The following is a 15,909-nucleotide window of genomic DNA, read 5'->3' as shown; positions in this document are numbered from 1 at the left end:
ACAATCCAATCTAATGGAGTAGAAATGAAAAGGGAAACCAATAACTGGGAAAAAGAAATCTTTGTAACAAGTTTCTCTGATAAAGGTCTTATATCTTAGATATATAATGGGCATATTTAGATCTTTAACTCTAAGAGCCAGGTTCTCCAATAGGTGAGAGGGCATCTTAACACAGAGGTAGACCTTCCTGATCTGGGTTCCACCACGGCCATGGGATGGCTGTGTGACTCTGAGTAAGGTACAAAGGATAACAGGAGACTTTTAAAGGAAAGCTAGCAACAATAATAGGAGAAAATGCTCTAAATCCCTAATTAGGAGAGAAATGAAAATTAAAGCAATCTTGAGGTTTCCCCTCAGATCTCTCAGACTGGTGAAGATGACGAAGGAGAAAAGTGATAAAGTTAGAGGAGCTGTGAGAAAAGAGGTGCCCTGCTGGCAGTGCTGATTTGGTCCGGTTATTCTGGAAAGTGATTTGGAGCTATGCCCTGCATTACCTTTGACCCAGCTTTACTACACCAAATAAAAGAAAGACAGAAAGGATCTATGGGTAATAAACAAACAAACATTAATTGCAGCCATTTTGGGGTAGTCACATTTTGAAAATTGAGGGGATGACCTAGTGGAGAATATCTTGATCAAGCAATTGTAGCCCATGGATGGATGTCATGGAATATTCTTGGGTCAAGAGAAAGGTGAAGGAAACTTGGAAAATCTTTAGGAACTGCTACAGATCAAGGCAAGCAGGAATGAGCAATGTCAAGATCTCCGAAGAAGAGAAAAGCAGCTTGGAAACATTTCCAAATGCCAAAGAACGAAGCTGAAATGCCTGCTCCCCTCCTGACAGAGAGCAGGGTGATTAAGAGCTTCAAATGCCAAAAGGGATCTACATTTTCAGACCTGGAGAGGGGGAGATGCATTTACCAGGCAAATAACAATCACAACAACAGCAATGATGGTGACAGCTAGCATTTATAAAGCACTTTAAGGTTCACAAAGCTTTTTAGAACTATCTCATTTTCTCCTCACAACAATCTTGGGAAATAGGGATCCTCATTTTACAGATGGGCGAACTGAAGACAAAAGAGGTTAACTGACTTTCCTTGGGTCACACAGCTATTATGTGTCTGAGGCCATGTTTACATATATGTGTGTGTGTGTATGATATGTGTATATGTGTATATAGTTTTACAGAATACGAGTGTATCAGTGATCTCATTTCAATACGTAAAGTCTAAGTTCAACAATAATGACATTTACATATGGTTGGTACCAAAAAGATGCCAGCAATATTGTGGGAATGGGAAGACAATGAGGTGGTCAGTCAACATGGAAAATTGAATAGGATAAAGTAAAATTTATAACAATGAAGTGTATATAAGTTATTAGATGGAAAAGAGTTGAAGAAGTATTTTATAAATATGATTTCTATAAGAAACATTTTCTATATAAGAATCTGAAAGTTAATCGTTATCCATTTTTATCCACTATCCATTATCCACTAGGAAAAGTGCTTGACCTAAACCAGTAAGATTTCTGAAAAATACAATTTATTTTTCAATTTATCTAGGCTTTTCTCTCAAAGGTACCATTTGTAAAATCATTTCCTCTTTTCAGATGTTAAGATATTTTCAGATCAAAAATACTTAAATGCTTTTTTTCCAAATTTACTTTTATTTTATTTTTCTATATTGTTCGTTTTTGTTAAGTGTGTAATCTTACAAAACCCAAACCCCCAAATATAAACCCAAATAAACAATAGAAAAAGCTTATGTTTTCATCTGCATTTTGACTCCAATAGTTCTTTTTCTGGAGGTGGATCTTTTTTCCAACTTGAACATAAATTTCTTTCTGTTAAAGGATATGGTCCATGACTGAGTTCTAATTTCCTTTTTATGGGATCCAAATAAAGTGCTTATATAATAGTAAACAAAACAATGTTTTTTTCCCCCATAGAATCCTATAAAAGATTCACTTTATAAAGATTCAAGAGGTTTTTCTGATCATAATGTTTTCCCATTGTGTTTCCTCATATTTTGGGGAAGATATTGTAAGTATGCTTGGAGTAGGGAATCTTGGGAAGGGATCCAAAGAGTCAGTAGGCTCAGTGCAATTTGGCAATGGGTCCAACTTCCTGACAGATGAAAGGAAGTCAGGGAAATAGACAAATCATGGGCCACTGAGAAGTGTGTTATTATTATTGTTAGTGGTATTATTGTTGTTGTTACCTTCTCCCTCCAGTTCTCCTCACTCAGCATCTTCTGTCTGAAGTTTTCCTGCAGCTGCTCAATTCTATTCTTATGTGAAATCACCATTAACTCCCTGAAAACCACAAACCCAACAAAGTACAAATTTAACATGAAACAATCCCAAACAGCAGCTTCAAGCTTATATAATGGCATTATTTTGAAATCTGCAGGCTCTTCACTCTGACAATGCTGCTATAATGCTACCAGGTGCCATTTTAGCCGGTGTTAACAGAAATTCACCAATACTGCTCCCTCCAAACAAATGACTTTTTCTCAAGCCTATTTTTGCTTTCGGCTTACACCATCTATAAGTATTATCTCATTGGACAACAAAAATAATAGAGGGGAAAGCAAGTGTGAAAAAGTTTGGCAGGAAACCCAATGAAGTCATCTATTGTCCAAAGCATTCATGGATGAACCTGGAAGGAAGGCCACAAGTGGATGGAAAGTGGACCAGATTTGACGGGGTTTCTATGATGTTGTGGCTCATAATCAGCAGCAGGATCAGCCCACATTTGCAATCCCACATCTCAGGCCCAAATACAGTCTTGCTGTACCAAGAAACAGAATGAAACTTGAAAAGATGGCATCGGGGAAAGCCGCTGAACCAAAGCTAACCCAAGGGCACGTGGTGCTAAAGGCAGCCCCGTCCTGAAAGCATGGACCTAGCAGGATCAGAGCCAGGATGAACCTCATCATCAGGAAACTCATCCCACCGAAAGGCCGATGCAAGGTTGGGAACTCAGACGGTGATTGGAGGAGTGAGCAAAGGATCCCCTAAAGCCTCCATGGAAAGAGGGCTTCCAGGGCAGCCATCTCCTCATCTCCTTTGAGATGGGCCAATCAGGACCACCTTCTCTAGCCTCCCCTCTTTAGATTCTTTTTGTGTGGGTCTCCCCGTTAGATTATAAGCTTCTGGAGGGCTTCTTTTTGTATTTTTATCCCCAATGCCCAGCACAAAGTAGACACTTAAATGTTTGTTTTTATATGGCCTTTATTTTCCAAATATATCCCTTTGTTTCCTCTCTCCAAGAAGCCATCCCTTATAATAAAGAATAAAAAAAAATGAGGGGGGAAAAGCAGTTCAGCAAACTAACCAATACATTCGCCAGGAAGGATGTTAAAAAGAAATGAAAAAGAAGATGGATAGGGGGCAGCTGGGTAGCTCAGTGGAGTGAGAGTCAGGCCTAGGGACGGGAGGTCCTGGGTTCAAACCTGGCCTCAGCCACTTCCCAGCTGTGTGACCCTGGGCAGGTCACTTGACCCTCATTGCCCACCCTTACCAATCTTCCACCTATGAGACAATACACCAAAGTTAAGGGTTAAAATAAAAATAAAAATAAGATTTCTTTAAAAAAAAAAAGAAGATGGATATCTATCTCTGTCTCTTGGGGTACGGGGAGACAAGTTCACGGTTAGTCTTTCTATGGCTCCCAGGCTAGCTGGGAACCCTGATCTGCTTCATTTTCAATCTGGGCTAGAAGACCCCTCCTCAGGTCTCCTGGGGGCTCCTCCCCCACCCTCCCCCCATGGGGGTCACCAAACTGGGACCAGACTCGATGTAGACGCCCAGGCAGCTTCCTGATGGCTTCTCAGGACTCCTGATGCTGAACAGCTCCCCAGCCTCATCCTTCCCCAGTAAACAGCCAGAGAGGCCCGCCAGGCCCGCCATATTGTTTCTTGCTTTCCTGTTACTGTTTCCGTGTTCACGGCTTGGATCCATTGTTCTCCCCATTGGGCTTACTTCTCTCTGCATTGTTTCCTCAAAGTCTCCCTATCTTTGTAGGAGTCCTTCAAAGGCACTGCTTCTCCCACTGCCGCTAGTGTTGGCCACATTTGGATACACCCTCCAAAGCTCGGCTTTTAAGCACTGTTGCTCTCTGGGGGAGCCTGTAAGACTTCCCCTCTTAGAAGAACGTCCCTGTGGCATCCAAGATGGCCCCAAAGGCAGTGCCTGTGGTACAAGCGATGCTTTCCCTGCTGTCGCTTTCTTCTTCACCCCTTACAGCCTGGCTTTGGACCTGATCATTGGTCTTCTCTCTCCAAAGCCCCCAATCCTCCCTCAGCTGCCACATCCAAAGGCTTTTCTCCTTGACCTTTCCAGCCCTCTCCAACCCGATATTCTCCACAACTGCCTATTGGACCTCTCGAGCTGTATGTTCAGCAAACATCTTAAACTGATTGTGTCCAAAACAGAACCCAAGATCTTCCCTAAATCCTCCCCTCTCTTACCTTCATCACAGGGAGCCACATCCTCCTCCTCCCAGCCCCTCAGACTTGACCCCTACGAGTCACCCGATTCCTCTTTCTCCCCCTTCCCCAAGATACAATCGCTTGTCCAGTCCTCCAACATCTGTCTGACACTCCCCCTTCCCTCCTCTGACACTGCCCTCACCCTGCGCGGGCCCTCATCCCCTTCTGGTCTGGACTATCGCCTCTCTCCTCATTCCAATCCATCCTCCGTTCAACCACTAAAGGGATTTTCCTACAGCTCAAGACCAATCTCGTGAGCCCCAACCTCACCTCGACCCAACAAACTAGAGAGGTCTCCTATTGTCTACAGGAGGAAATGCGAAATGGGCACGTAGGAGGATCAGTGAATAGAGATGGGAAGTCTGGGCTCAAAACCTGGCCTCAGATACTTCCTTAGCTGTATGACCCTGGGCAAGTCACTTTACCCCCAATATCTAGTCCTTACTACTTTTCTGCCTTGGAACCACGACACAATATCGATTCTAATAAGGTAAGGGTTTTTTTTTAACCCTTAACTTCTGTGTATTGGCTCCTTGGTGGAAGAGTGGTAAGGGTGGGCAATGGGCATCAAGTGACTTGCCCAGGGTCACCCAGCTGGGAAGTGTCTGAGGCCGGATTTGAACCCAGGACCTCCCGTCTCTAGGTCTGACTCTCCATCCACTGAGCTACCCAGCTGCCCATAAGGTTTTTTAAAAAAAAGATCTTTTGGGCACTCAAAGCCTTCATACCCTGGACCTCTCCTACCTTTCCAGTCTTCTCACACTTTACTCCCTAATATATTCTCTTCCATCCAGTGACACTGACCTCCAGACTGTTCTACAGATCAGACAATCGATATCTCTCCACTGCCGGGCATTTTCTCTGACTGTCTCCCGTGTTAGGAATTCTTTCCCCACTCCACTGTGTCTATAGACTTCCCAGGTAAGATGGGGTGGAGTGAGGGAAAACCCACATCAATGAAATGAAGGATCTACGCCAAAATAGAAACGTGTGGGGGAAGCACAAAGCCCTCAGATGCCATAAATAATATGGACTATTCTGTAGTTTTAAATTCAGAATACTTTGTCTTAAATTGTGATAGAAATATTCTTAAAAACTATATTCTTTGAAACTAAAGGACTTAAAGAATAGTTTTAAATCTTAACGGAAAGCATTACATTTTCCTACATAAAGGAAAATGTGTTCCAATGAACAATGAGAATGACATAAATGACTCCTGAGATTTCTTATTCATTTTCTTTTCTGGAAAACTGTATGAAAACTCAAGTGAACAAGATTCATTCTACCCAAGAACATCTGGGAAGCCCTTGGCCTTCTCTCTCCTGAGTGAATGGGGAGAGTTCTGCTGGGCAGGGGGAAAGGGTGCCTCCATCTGCACCACCCACACCCCTGTACGGTTAGTCACTTTAGAATTGTAGAAGGTTGGAGGTAGAGAAGCTGTAGTCCAACTGCCTCCTTTTCTAGACAAGGAAACTGAGGCCCAGAGAGATAGAAGGATTCCTCCAAGATTACAGAATTAGGAATAGGATTAGGATTCATTCTCAGCCCTCAGCCATTCAATTTTTATTCTCCACTTTTTATTCTCTCACTTCTCCAGAGACTGAGCAGTTATCAAAGCTGTCAACCTAAATGCCTCATGGGACTTTATTCATTATGATAAAGATGGTGCCTCGATTTCCAAATCTGTAAACTCTGCTCCCTTTGGTTTGGATCAAGGGTTATAGGAGGCTCAAACAAAATAATACACGGAACGCCCTCTGCCAATGGTAGAGTGTAACCTTAATGCCGGTTTTTATGGTCATTGTCGTTGCTACTGCTGGGTGCCTACAGTCACCAGCCTACATGCCTCCAGGCTAGAGATAACTTTATTCCTTGAACTTTCTACTGTCCTCTCACCTAGCTGAAGTAATGTTTACAGGGCCACACAGGGGGCTGCTGGTCCATGTTTAACAGTGCCGATCTTGGGGAGAAATGGATACCCACACTTTAAAGATTAATCAGCATTATTAACACTTTGTTAAATCTTAGAGAATCAGCAAGACAAAAAATCGAGCTCTGGCTCAGTGGCCAATCATTGAGGTACAAATTCTCACGCTGAAAATTTAACAATGGGCTCTCCTGAGCCAGTCCTAGCTGGCTCCCTGGGCTCCCCTCTTGGTCTGGATGCCGTAACAGGGACTGTGGCCAAAAGAGAAAATGGAGCCTGGGCATGAGCTGGTATGCTCTTAGGGAAAGGCAGATCTAGCCATCAACCAATGAGCATGTCTGAATTGTCAGGCACTGTGCTAGGCACTTTGGGATAGAAGGACATAAGTGAAACAGTCGTCACCCTCAAGGAAACTACAATATAGAGAAGAGGCGACCGAGCCATACATAGAAGGGATACCAAATAACTGAGCTGAGTGTTGGAGGAAGGCCACCATTCCTAGAGGCAGAGGTGAGGGGGGAGCGCATTCATTCCAAGTGAGATGGAGTTCCACATCTGAAAAATGGCCCAAAGGCATGTTTGCTCAAATGATGGAGTATATGAAGGAGAGTTAATGTATAACCAGGTTGGAAAGGGAGGAAAGGGCCAAGTTGGGAAGGCTTTATCGGGCAAACAGGGGAGCTCCTTGTTAAAAATAAATAAATAAAAAACCTTACCATCTGCCTCAGTATTGGTTCCCAGGCAGAAGAGGGGTGAGGGCCAGGCAATAGGGGTTAAGTGACTTGCCCAGGGTCACACAGCTAGGAAGCGTTTGAAGTCAGATTTAAATCTAAAATCTTCTATTTCTAAGCCTGAGACTCTATCCAATGAGCCACCTACCTCCCCAGGGGAACTTTTTATGGACTCCATAGGTAATAAAAGGGCCAGTGGCATTTCTTGAGTGGAGGAATGACATGGTTGAGTCTTTCTTTGCTAGGCGAAGGATGAGTGGGCAAGGGCAGAGATTTGAGGCAGACAGAGCAATGAAAAGGCTATTAAAGTAATCCAGGGAAGGACCATGGGTGGCCATGGAAGTAAAGGAAGAGCAGGATGAGAAGCATGTGGAGGTAGGAAAGTAAAAATTGGGCAACTGATTAAATTTGTGCAGTTAGAGTGAGAGAGTAATACTTGGACCCAATAGGTATATGGATAACAAGTCTGGCCAAAGTATGAAGGAGAGAATGGAGAGAGGTGAGAGGAGGGGGGCAGAGGTTGGCAGGAAGCTCTTGCAAAAGTCCAATTCAATGGCCTACACAAAGGTAGTGGCTGTGGTCTTAGAGAGGGAGAGACAGATGTAAGAGAGATTCAGGAGAAAGACTAGATCTTGATTTTCTTGCGAGGGAGAGGGAAGAATCAAAGGCTTTGAATATCGGACACAGAAATAGAGTAAAGAGGGGGAGCACCTGAAAAAAACAACTCTGATTTGGACATGTTGGTTCCGAGATGCTGGAAGGGTTCTCTAGGCAGATCTGCACCCTAGATGTGAAGTTGGGAATAAAGATACAGACTTGGGAGTCATTTGAATGTGTGCTATGATAAATTACCTGCAGAGCCGAAGCTCTAAGAATGAACAAGCCTGTTAAGAAAGGAAATAGAAGAGAACGGGACACAGAACAATTCCTGGGAAGTGCCCACTTTGAGGGATCGAGAAGAAAATGAAGAATCAGTGAAGGAGACAAGGATGATGGGAGAGGTAGGAGGCTGGCTGGTCCTTTCCAGGAGGCTTCTCCTGTTTCCTAGGAAAGATACGCTGCAGGAGGGGATATCTGAGCAATGAAAAGCATCAAATAGTAAGCTTTTTATATATATATAGTAAGTAGGCTTTGGGCTCTGGAGATCAGACTAGATGAGCTCTAAGGCCTCTTCCAACGGAATTTCTATCTGAATCTTAGTTCGATGATGTCATATCTACCAAGAATTCAGTATCTGGAGTGAGCCGTGGTCAGTTCTGTAAATGTACACCTTAAAGCTTGTCATTGTGCCTGATCCTTTACTTGACATCTTTGCTTATAAGCGCCAGTCCATTTTCCTTATGCCAAACATGGAGTATCACTATGCAACAGGAATAGGATGGGAGAGGATTGGCTTTCCTTGCTCTTTCTGAGTCTGTTACACATCTCTGTGTTTCCTGTTGAAATCTCCCCTCTCCCTTAAAGGCCAGTTCCAGTGCTCTCTTTTCCAGGTGGCCTTCCCTTATTCCAACCCCAGGAGTAATGAGCTCCCCTCCCACTGGACCTCCCAAGCATTCTGTTCGCTCTCCCCCCGCCTGGGTTCTCACTAGCTTCTATTCTGAATTGTAGCCCTCGGGTACCCAGGTGTCCCAGGCCAGCAACCCTTCCCAACAAGGAAATGAGGTGGCTCTGGAGACGTGTATTCTTGATGAACTCATGCCCACCCTCTTTCCATTTCTAAGCCCTTTCAAATGATCCCTTTAATAAACAAACCATTCCCTTTCAGCCTAGTATTTCAAAACACCTTTCCCCCTACAAACAAAGAATTACCATTTTTCAGCAACTCATTTGCAGTTTTAAAAACTAAAATATGTGCTTTGTAGTACTGGCACAACAGACAAGATTATAAAGGTTTCATTTCATTTATTTATTTGTGGAAACTCTTCTGTCTTAGAATAAATGCTAAGCATAGGTTTCAAGGCAGTAAAGGCTAGGCAATTGGGGTTGAGTGACTTGCCCAGGGTCACACAGCTAGAAAGTGTCTGATGTATAAATGGAGATTTTGAACCTTAGACTTGATCCCCCAGATGTCCCTTAATAGTTCCCCAAATTCCCTTTAATCTCTCCTGAGCTACCACATTTGTGTGGTCACGTTATTGTTTTATAAGTTCCGTAGCTCCTCCCTCTCTTTCTTTTCTTCAGGAGCGTGGCTGAAGTTAGTTTAGCACCTTTTCATTCTAGCTTTTTTATGTTAGTTTATCATTAATAAAACTTTATAAAATATAACATTTAGTTCTTGTCTATTCATTTTAATCTCTCCACTGAGATCAGCTTCAGATCCAGGACCTCCCATCTCCAAGCCTGGCTCTCTATCCACTGAGTCCCCTAACTGTCCCCGTAGGTTTCCTCCAGAAGCATTCATTTAAAGAAATCTTTCTCCTTTAAAATATTTACCCTAAAAAGAAAAGAATAATCTAGTGTCTCTCTATACATTGCTCAACTGGAAGGTCTTCATTGCTGCTCTGTCCTTGGCTGCCAGCAAATCTCAAACTCCACGTGCCAAACTGAAGGTTTCCCAAGTTCCCTCTTGACTGTAGAAAGAACTGGAGGACTTTGTTGGGTAAAAGAGCCTCTGGGTGCTCACAGAAGGAAGTGAATAGATCTCTTCCTGTGGGCAGAGCTACTAATGGGTGAGGAGACAGGTTGAAGGAGCCTGGCTTGGGGAACACTGGCTGAAACCTGCTTTTTAAAGAGTCACAGACCCGAGAACGCTTCACTTGTGATGCTGTGGAATAAGGTGATTGCAGTCCAATGGCGAATGGAGAGATGGGAAAGGAGAGTCTGCAGCCCTCCTTGGCATAAGCAAGGGCAAAGCTGAGGAGACACCTCAGAGGGGGCATTCCGCTTGTGAATGGCCCTGTCTGAAAGAACAGTAGGCTCCCCAAGGGGAAGAGAAATGGGGCTTCTGTTCTAAGCCCTTCTAGAACCCTGTTAACTAAAAACAACAATCGCTCTCACTTATATATAGTCCCATAAGAGTGAAGATGTCATGTCCCTTGATTCTCACATCAACAACCCTGTGAGGTAGCTGCTTCTGTTGTCCTCATTTTACAGAGGAGGAAACTGAGGCAAATCATAGATGCTCCATCAATGACTCTTGCCTCCCTTTTCTCCCTTCCCCCGCTTCTCTTGCCACCTAAAGACCCCCAAACTCCTGTTGCCCGAATCTGCCCTATCTCCAGGAGAGGTTGCTAGGCAATGTCAGACACACTTTGGCTCAGTTGGTGATACTTCGTCCCCCTTCTTTCCCACATATTTGGGTAACCCAAGTCCCAAAGAGCATTGGAACGTGCCTCTCTCCTCCTGGGCCATCATGGTGGGGGGAGCTGCCATAAGCAGGAGAGGAGGGGCTCTGCCCTCTTCTGCTTCAGATTCTCTTCAGGAGAGAAGATGGAAGAGGCCAAACCCACTTCAGGCAGCAAAATGTAGAATAAGACTAGGATGAGAGGAGTTCGTAGTCTCTGCCATCTCTCTCTACCCAGAGACTGCAGGGAATGTCCCCTGGAGGTGAGAATGAGGACCCTTTCTCTTGCTTGAGCTGAATTATCTCCCTCCCAATGGGAGCGCTCTTATGGTAAAAACTGGGGGACTTTCCTACTTTTCGGGCTATTTCCCATCATAGCGCCCCTTTGCTCTGGGTTGTCTGGTATGTATCTCCTACATGTACCTGCTCTGATTTCTCTTTGCTGTGATTTGGAAAATGGGTTTCCTGGTTCCCTGCCATATAGGCTAACTGTGGAACTGGTATGGGCGGGATAGAACTTGGGGACATCATTCCGCCAGTACTGAAACAGTGATCAGAAGTTAGCTTGGGCCTGAAGACTAATAATATTTAAGGGAGAAAATAGAGAGAATTCGAAGCCGATACTCTTAACTCTGAAGAGAGCTTTTGGCTCAACTTCCTGCTTCCTGTACTGGCAGGAATTACTCAAGTCTCTTGGAGAAGGGGTTGGGGCGGGAGCCTGTCTGCTGTACCTCCATTAGAGTCCCACCCTGACGCCCTCCTACTACATTGTTGGGGAACAATTCTCTCTCTAGTTATATTCCGACTGACTCACACTCTTCTCTCCTCCCTCCCAGACTTAGAGGGGGACAAATGTCCACGTTCTCTTCCCTATTGTTTCCCCTTCTTTGACGGGTAGAACTTCAGGAACTCCTGAGAAAAACTGTTCCCAGAAGGTAGAAGGAGAGCCACGACTGACTCAGAGGATCTCAAGGGTTATCCTGACATCTCACTGCTGTTAATTGTCTATCTATAGAGCCTCCTCTACAGCTTCTACCGGCCTGTCAACTAAGGAGCCCCATCGCCAAGCTCATTAGGATTGTGTCTAAAATCAGAATCAATGGGCTGAATGAGGGCTTGCCAGACCTTCCAACGAGAGAAATGTGGGTGCTTTAACCCAAGCGTGTTTCATGTCCACTTGGACTACTCTTGAGGGCTTTCTTCACGTCCTCTCGCCACATCCCGAGTCCCCCATTCTTTCGCCTCATGGTTTCATCAGTTCCCATAAATTGAATGACCATCTTGGGGTTCATGATTCTCAAATCTCCCTCTCCTGCCCCAAACTCTCTTGCTAATGTCACCTCTGCCACATCTCTGTGACATGCCCCCTTCTCTCCTCTGACACTGTCCCCACCTTGGTGTGGAGAAGCCTCCTCACCTTCCCCCTGGACTTTGGAAATATCTCTTACTTCCTGTGTCTTCTGTCTCGTAATCATTTTCTATTTATCCTGTATCTAGCTTGCTTTGTATTTATTTGTTTGCATGTTGCCTCCCCCCGTTAGAATGGAAGCTCCTCCAGGGGAGGGACTATGTTTTGCGTCTTTGCACATAGTAGGGGCTTAATAAATCCCTGCACTTCCACTCACTAATTAAGCAGCTATGGGTTAGCCCAGGGGTTCCCAAACTTTTTTGGCCTGCCGCCCCCTTTCCAGAAAAAAATATGACTTAGCCCCCTGGAAGTTAATTTTTTAATTTTAATAGCAATTAATAGGAAAGATAAATGCCCCTGTGGCCATCACCACTCCCTGGACTGCTGCAGCACCCACCAGGGGGCGGTGGCGCCCACTTTGGGAATCACTGCGTTAGTCATTTCTCCTCTCTGGGTCTCAGGATTACTCACCCCTAGAATGAGCATATAACACCAGAGGGACTCGGCTCTGATCCTCTGACGTGCCACCCTCAGATGCAGGAAAAGCTTGTTCTGAGAAATCCCTTTGCTTATCTTTACCTTTCATTTTTCAGGTTCACAATCTCTTCCTGAGCCTGATTCAGAAGAACTTTTATCATATCCAGTTCATTCTCTGAGAGGCTGATTTTTCTCTTCAAGTTTTCTTCTTTCCTTTCTTTCGCAGCCACTTCTTCCTGTAAATGTTTGCACATTTGTTGACAAGCCAGCAAAGAGTCTTCCTTCTCTTTTAGCTCTCTAGCATGTCTAAAAAAGAATAGAAATAAAGCCACCAACGTGCTCAGCCTGCCGTTCTCCATTTCTGCTAAAGCTCTGAGGTAACAAGGAGGCGGCCGCCATAGTGGGGTACAGTCATGCCCAAATGCCAGGGGAGCCATTGGGAGCCATGGCTGGGGTGCTTTGCCTCTGGGCCACAGTCACATGGAACACACACACACACACACACACACACACACACACACACAATGCCACAGTGAAGCCAACCGCAGGAGAGCACACTGGCACTGAAGGCACTCATTGCAACAAGGCAAATTCAAGAAGTATCGGGTGTGTACCGTGTTTCCGAAATGTTGCTTTCAAACTTCAGTTTTCGAAATTTTCTCTGGTACTCCTCAGCTTCATCTGATTTAACCCTAAGTAAGAGAAAACAAAGTTCATTAAGATACGGTCTCTCCAAGAAATAAAAAGTCTCCAATTTGTTCCTAGCTTACTATTTGATTTAATTATGAAAAATAAGGTGTTTTTCCTTAACATGCTGGTTTACAAACCCATTTTCTACTACCTTGAAAGATAGTTGAGGTTTTATAATAATATCAAAGAACTGAGCCTCCAAAGAGATTATAATATTTTAGTTAGGGATAGCCGTCACTAAATTTCAGTGGCAATAATTATAGTTCGGAGACTTCATCTTCATTATTATATCATTCTGATCACCCCTAAGAATTGAAAATGTCAAGGAATCTAAAACACAACTCTTCTCTCCTCTCCCATTTTTTCCTTTCTTTTTTTTTAGTTTTAAGATGCTTTTGTTTATTTTTAAAATTTTTATTTTGAATATTTCCCCCCAATTACATATTTCATGTTCTTTCCCTCTCCCCCAAACCCCTCTAACCCCCTTTAGCTGATGCACAGTTTCACTGGGTTTTACATGATTCATTGATCAAGACCCCAAATTCCATATTATTGATAGTTGGACTAGAGTTATCCAATTTTTCTTTTCTTAAAAATTTTCTTTGTGGGCTCTTTGATACAACTTGGCTCCTAGATACTCTAGTGAGGTTTTTCCATTCAAATTATGGATACAAAAGACTCTGGTGAATTCTCTTTTGTAGGTTTTCTCAGTTTGTTATATGATATAAGTGTCATTAATATGAAAAAGCAGACAAGCAATAGTACCAGGTTTAAACCATTTAAATGGATTGTTTATTAATTAAACCAATTAATCAGCCCCTCCCCTCCTTCACAGGAAAGCTCGTTTCTGATTTCTGCTTTCCGCGGGGAGAAACAGGTTTTCTGATCAATGCCTCGGTTTACCTCACTTCACTGCTCTCTAGAGAGTAGGCAGTGCAGTAAGCTCAAGGTGGAGCTCTAGTGTTAGGCCAGGCATTCTAGGGTCTACCCTTTGTGACCTGAGGCTGTTCTCATCACCAGAAGGAACGAAGAGGAAGAACTCATGGCCGTACAGATGGCGACCTCATGGCACATTGATGTGGACTCGAGATTGCTAAGAGCTGATGAAAGATCCTCTCTTGAGGGATCCACTCAGCGTCTCAGGTGAGTCCTGTGGGCAGAGCATCCCATGGTGGTAGGAAAATGTCCTTCTTCCTCCATAAAAGTTCTGTCAATATCTCATCGTGGCCTCAAAGGGTCCACGTTCTGGGGGGGCCTTTCCAAGCTAGAAAGACGCAGGAGCAAACCTGAGTCTGTCAGCTGGGAGGCTGAACCTGGATAATATTAGCTCAGCGCCTTTCATCGGCAGTTTGGCCAGAAGGGGATTGGAATTATTCTTCTTCTTAACGCTGGTGACTCGTGAAGACTGTCTGCCAAGCCTTAGAGGGGTGGAGATCTGCCTGCCTACGGGAGCCCCACAACAAGGATGCTGAGGATCGCCTGACACTACCGTGTTTGCAATTCAACCATCTCTTCAAGAAAACAAAGATTTAGTCCCCAAAGCTACAACTTCAAATGATTCTTAATTTCTGTTTGAAATAACAACAACCAAAAAAAGAAACTACCACTAGCTACTCGTGCTTCCTTTGACTTGTGACATTGGCTGGATTACTCAGCAAATGGAAGCCAGAGACAAACATTTCAATAACTGGGGAAAGTGACAACAGCATAGCTGGTCGCAGTATCATCTTTACCCCAAAACTTCCCTCTTTTTAAGCAGGCATTTTACTGATTATATGGATAAACGAATCCTACTACAAATGATAATAAGGAACAAACAGCTCTCTCTCTTTTTTTTTTTTTTTAATTTAAACCCTCACCTTCCATCTTGGAATCAATACTATGTATTGGCTCCAAGGCAGAAGAGTGGTCAGGGTAGGCCAGAGGTTCCCAAACTTTTTTGGCCTCCCACCCCCTTTCCAGAAAAAATATTACTTAGCCCCCTGGAAAGTAATTTTTTTTTAATTTTAATAGCAATTAATAGGAAAGATAAATGGACCTGTGGCTATCACCACCTTCCTGGATCGCTGCAGCACCCACCATGGGGTGGTAGTGCCCACTTTGGGAATCACTGGGGTAGGCAATGGGGGTCAAGTGACTTGCCCAGGGTCACACAGCTGGGAAGTGTCTGAGGCCAGATTTGAACCTAGGAACTCTCATCTCTAGGCCTGGCTCCCAATCCATTGAGCCTCCCAGCTGCCCCTCAAATAGCTCTTTGAATAAAATTCCTTTTACTTTCAGCAAAGACCATCTTTTAGGAATCTTTAGGTGCTCTGACCAAGCCATCAAAATGGTTTGCTGCTGCTCCTTGCAAGGTAAAAGGAAAAGAAAGGAAAGCAAGGGAAATGATATGGAGGAAAAACATGGAATAATTCCCTCTGAAAGTCAAGTAAAAGCAAAAATAAGAAATTTTTGAGAGAAGAGAAGTTAGAGTAAGTAGGATAGTTTAAATACTTCCCCCCCCCCTTTTTTTAAACCCTTAACTTCTGTGTATTGGCTCTTAGGTGGAAGAATGATAAGGGTGGGCCACGGAGGTCAAGTGACTTGCCCAGGGTCACATAGCTGGGAAGTGTCTGAGGCCGGATTTGAACCTAGGACCTGAATCTCTAGGCCTGACTCTCAATCCACTGAGCTACCCAGCTGCCCAGTTTAAATACTTTTTAAGGTAAAATAAAAACATTTTGGAGAAAAAGCAGTTGAAAGAGGCACTAGCCATCCTAGCCTAAGCCTTCTGGACCTATTCAGGACCTTCTGGAACCTGAAGGCACAGTGAGGCAGAGGCGCTATGGGCAGCTCAGGCTAGATAACGCAGCAGGCATGAACAATGAGTTTTGGGGGGTGAGGAATAATTAGGT

General features: G+C 44.1%; 1 protein-coding gene across 1 annotated transcript in view; it reads right to left on the bottom strand.

Moving 5' to 3' along the window:
* Positions 1-15,909, bottom strand: part of LEKR1 (leucine, glutamate and lysine rich 1) — a 159,921-nt gene that overhangs the window by 21,618 nt on the left and 122,394 nt on the right. The window contains exons 6-8 of the mRNA XM_044669532.1: positions 12,940-13,017; positions 12,428-12,631; positions 2,226-2,319 (exon numbers count right to left, since the gene is read on the bottom strand). Of these exons, the coding sequence (XP_044525467.1) occupies positions 2,226-2,319; positions 12,428-12,631; positions 12,940-13,017 (376 nt within the window). The remainder of the gene's footprint in view (positions 1-2,225; positions 2,320-12,427; positions 12,632-12,939; positions 13,018-15,909) is intronic.

The sequence above is a fragment of the Gracilinanus agilis genome, chromosome 3, assembly GCF_016433145.1.
Source record: "Gracilinanus agilis isolate LMUSP501 chromosome 3, AgileGrace, whole genome shotgun sequence".
In the NCBI taxonomy this organism is placed as follows: Eukaryota; Metazoa; Chordata; class Mammalia; order Didelphimorphia; family Didelphidae; genus Gracilinanus; species Gracilinanus agilis.
This window is presented reverse-complemented; position numbering and strand designations above follow the sequence as displayed.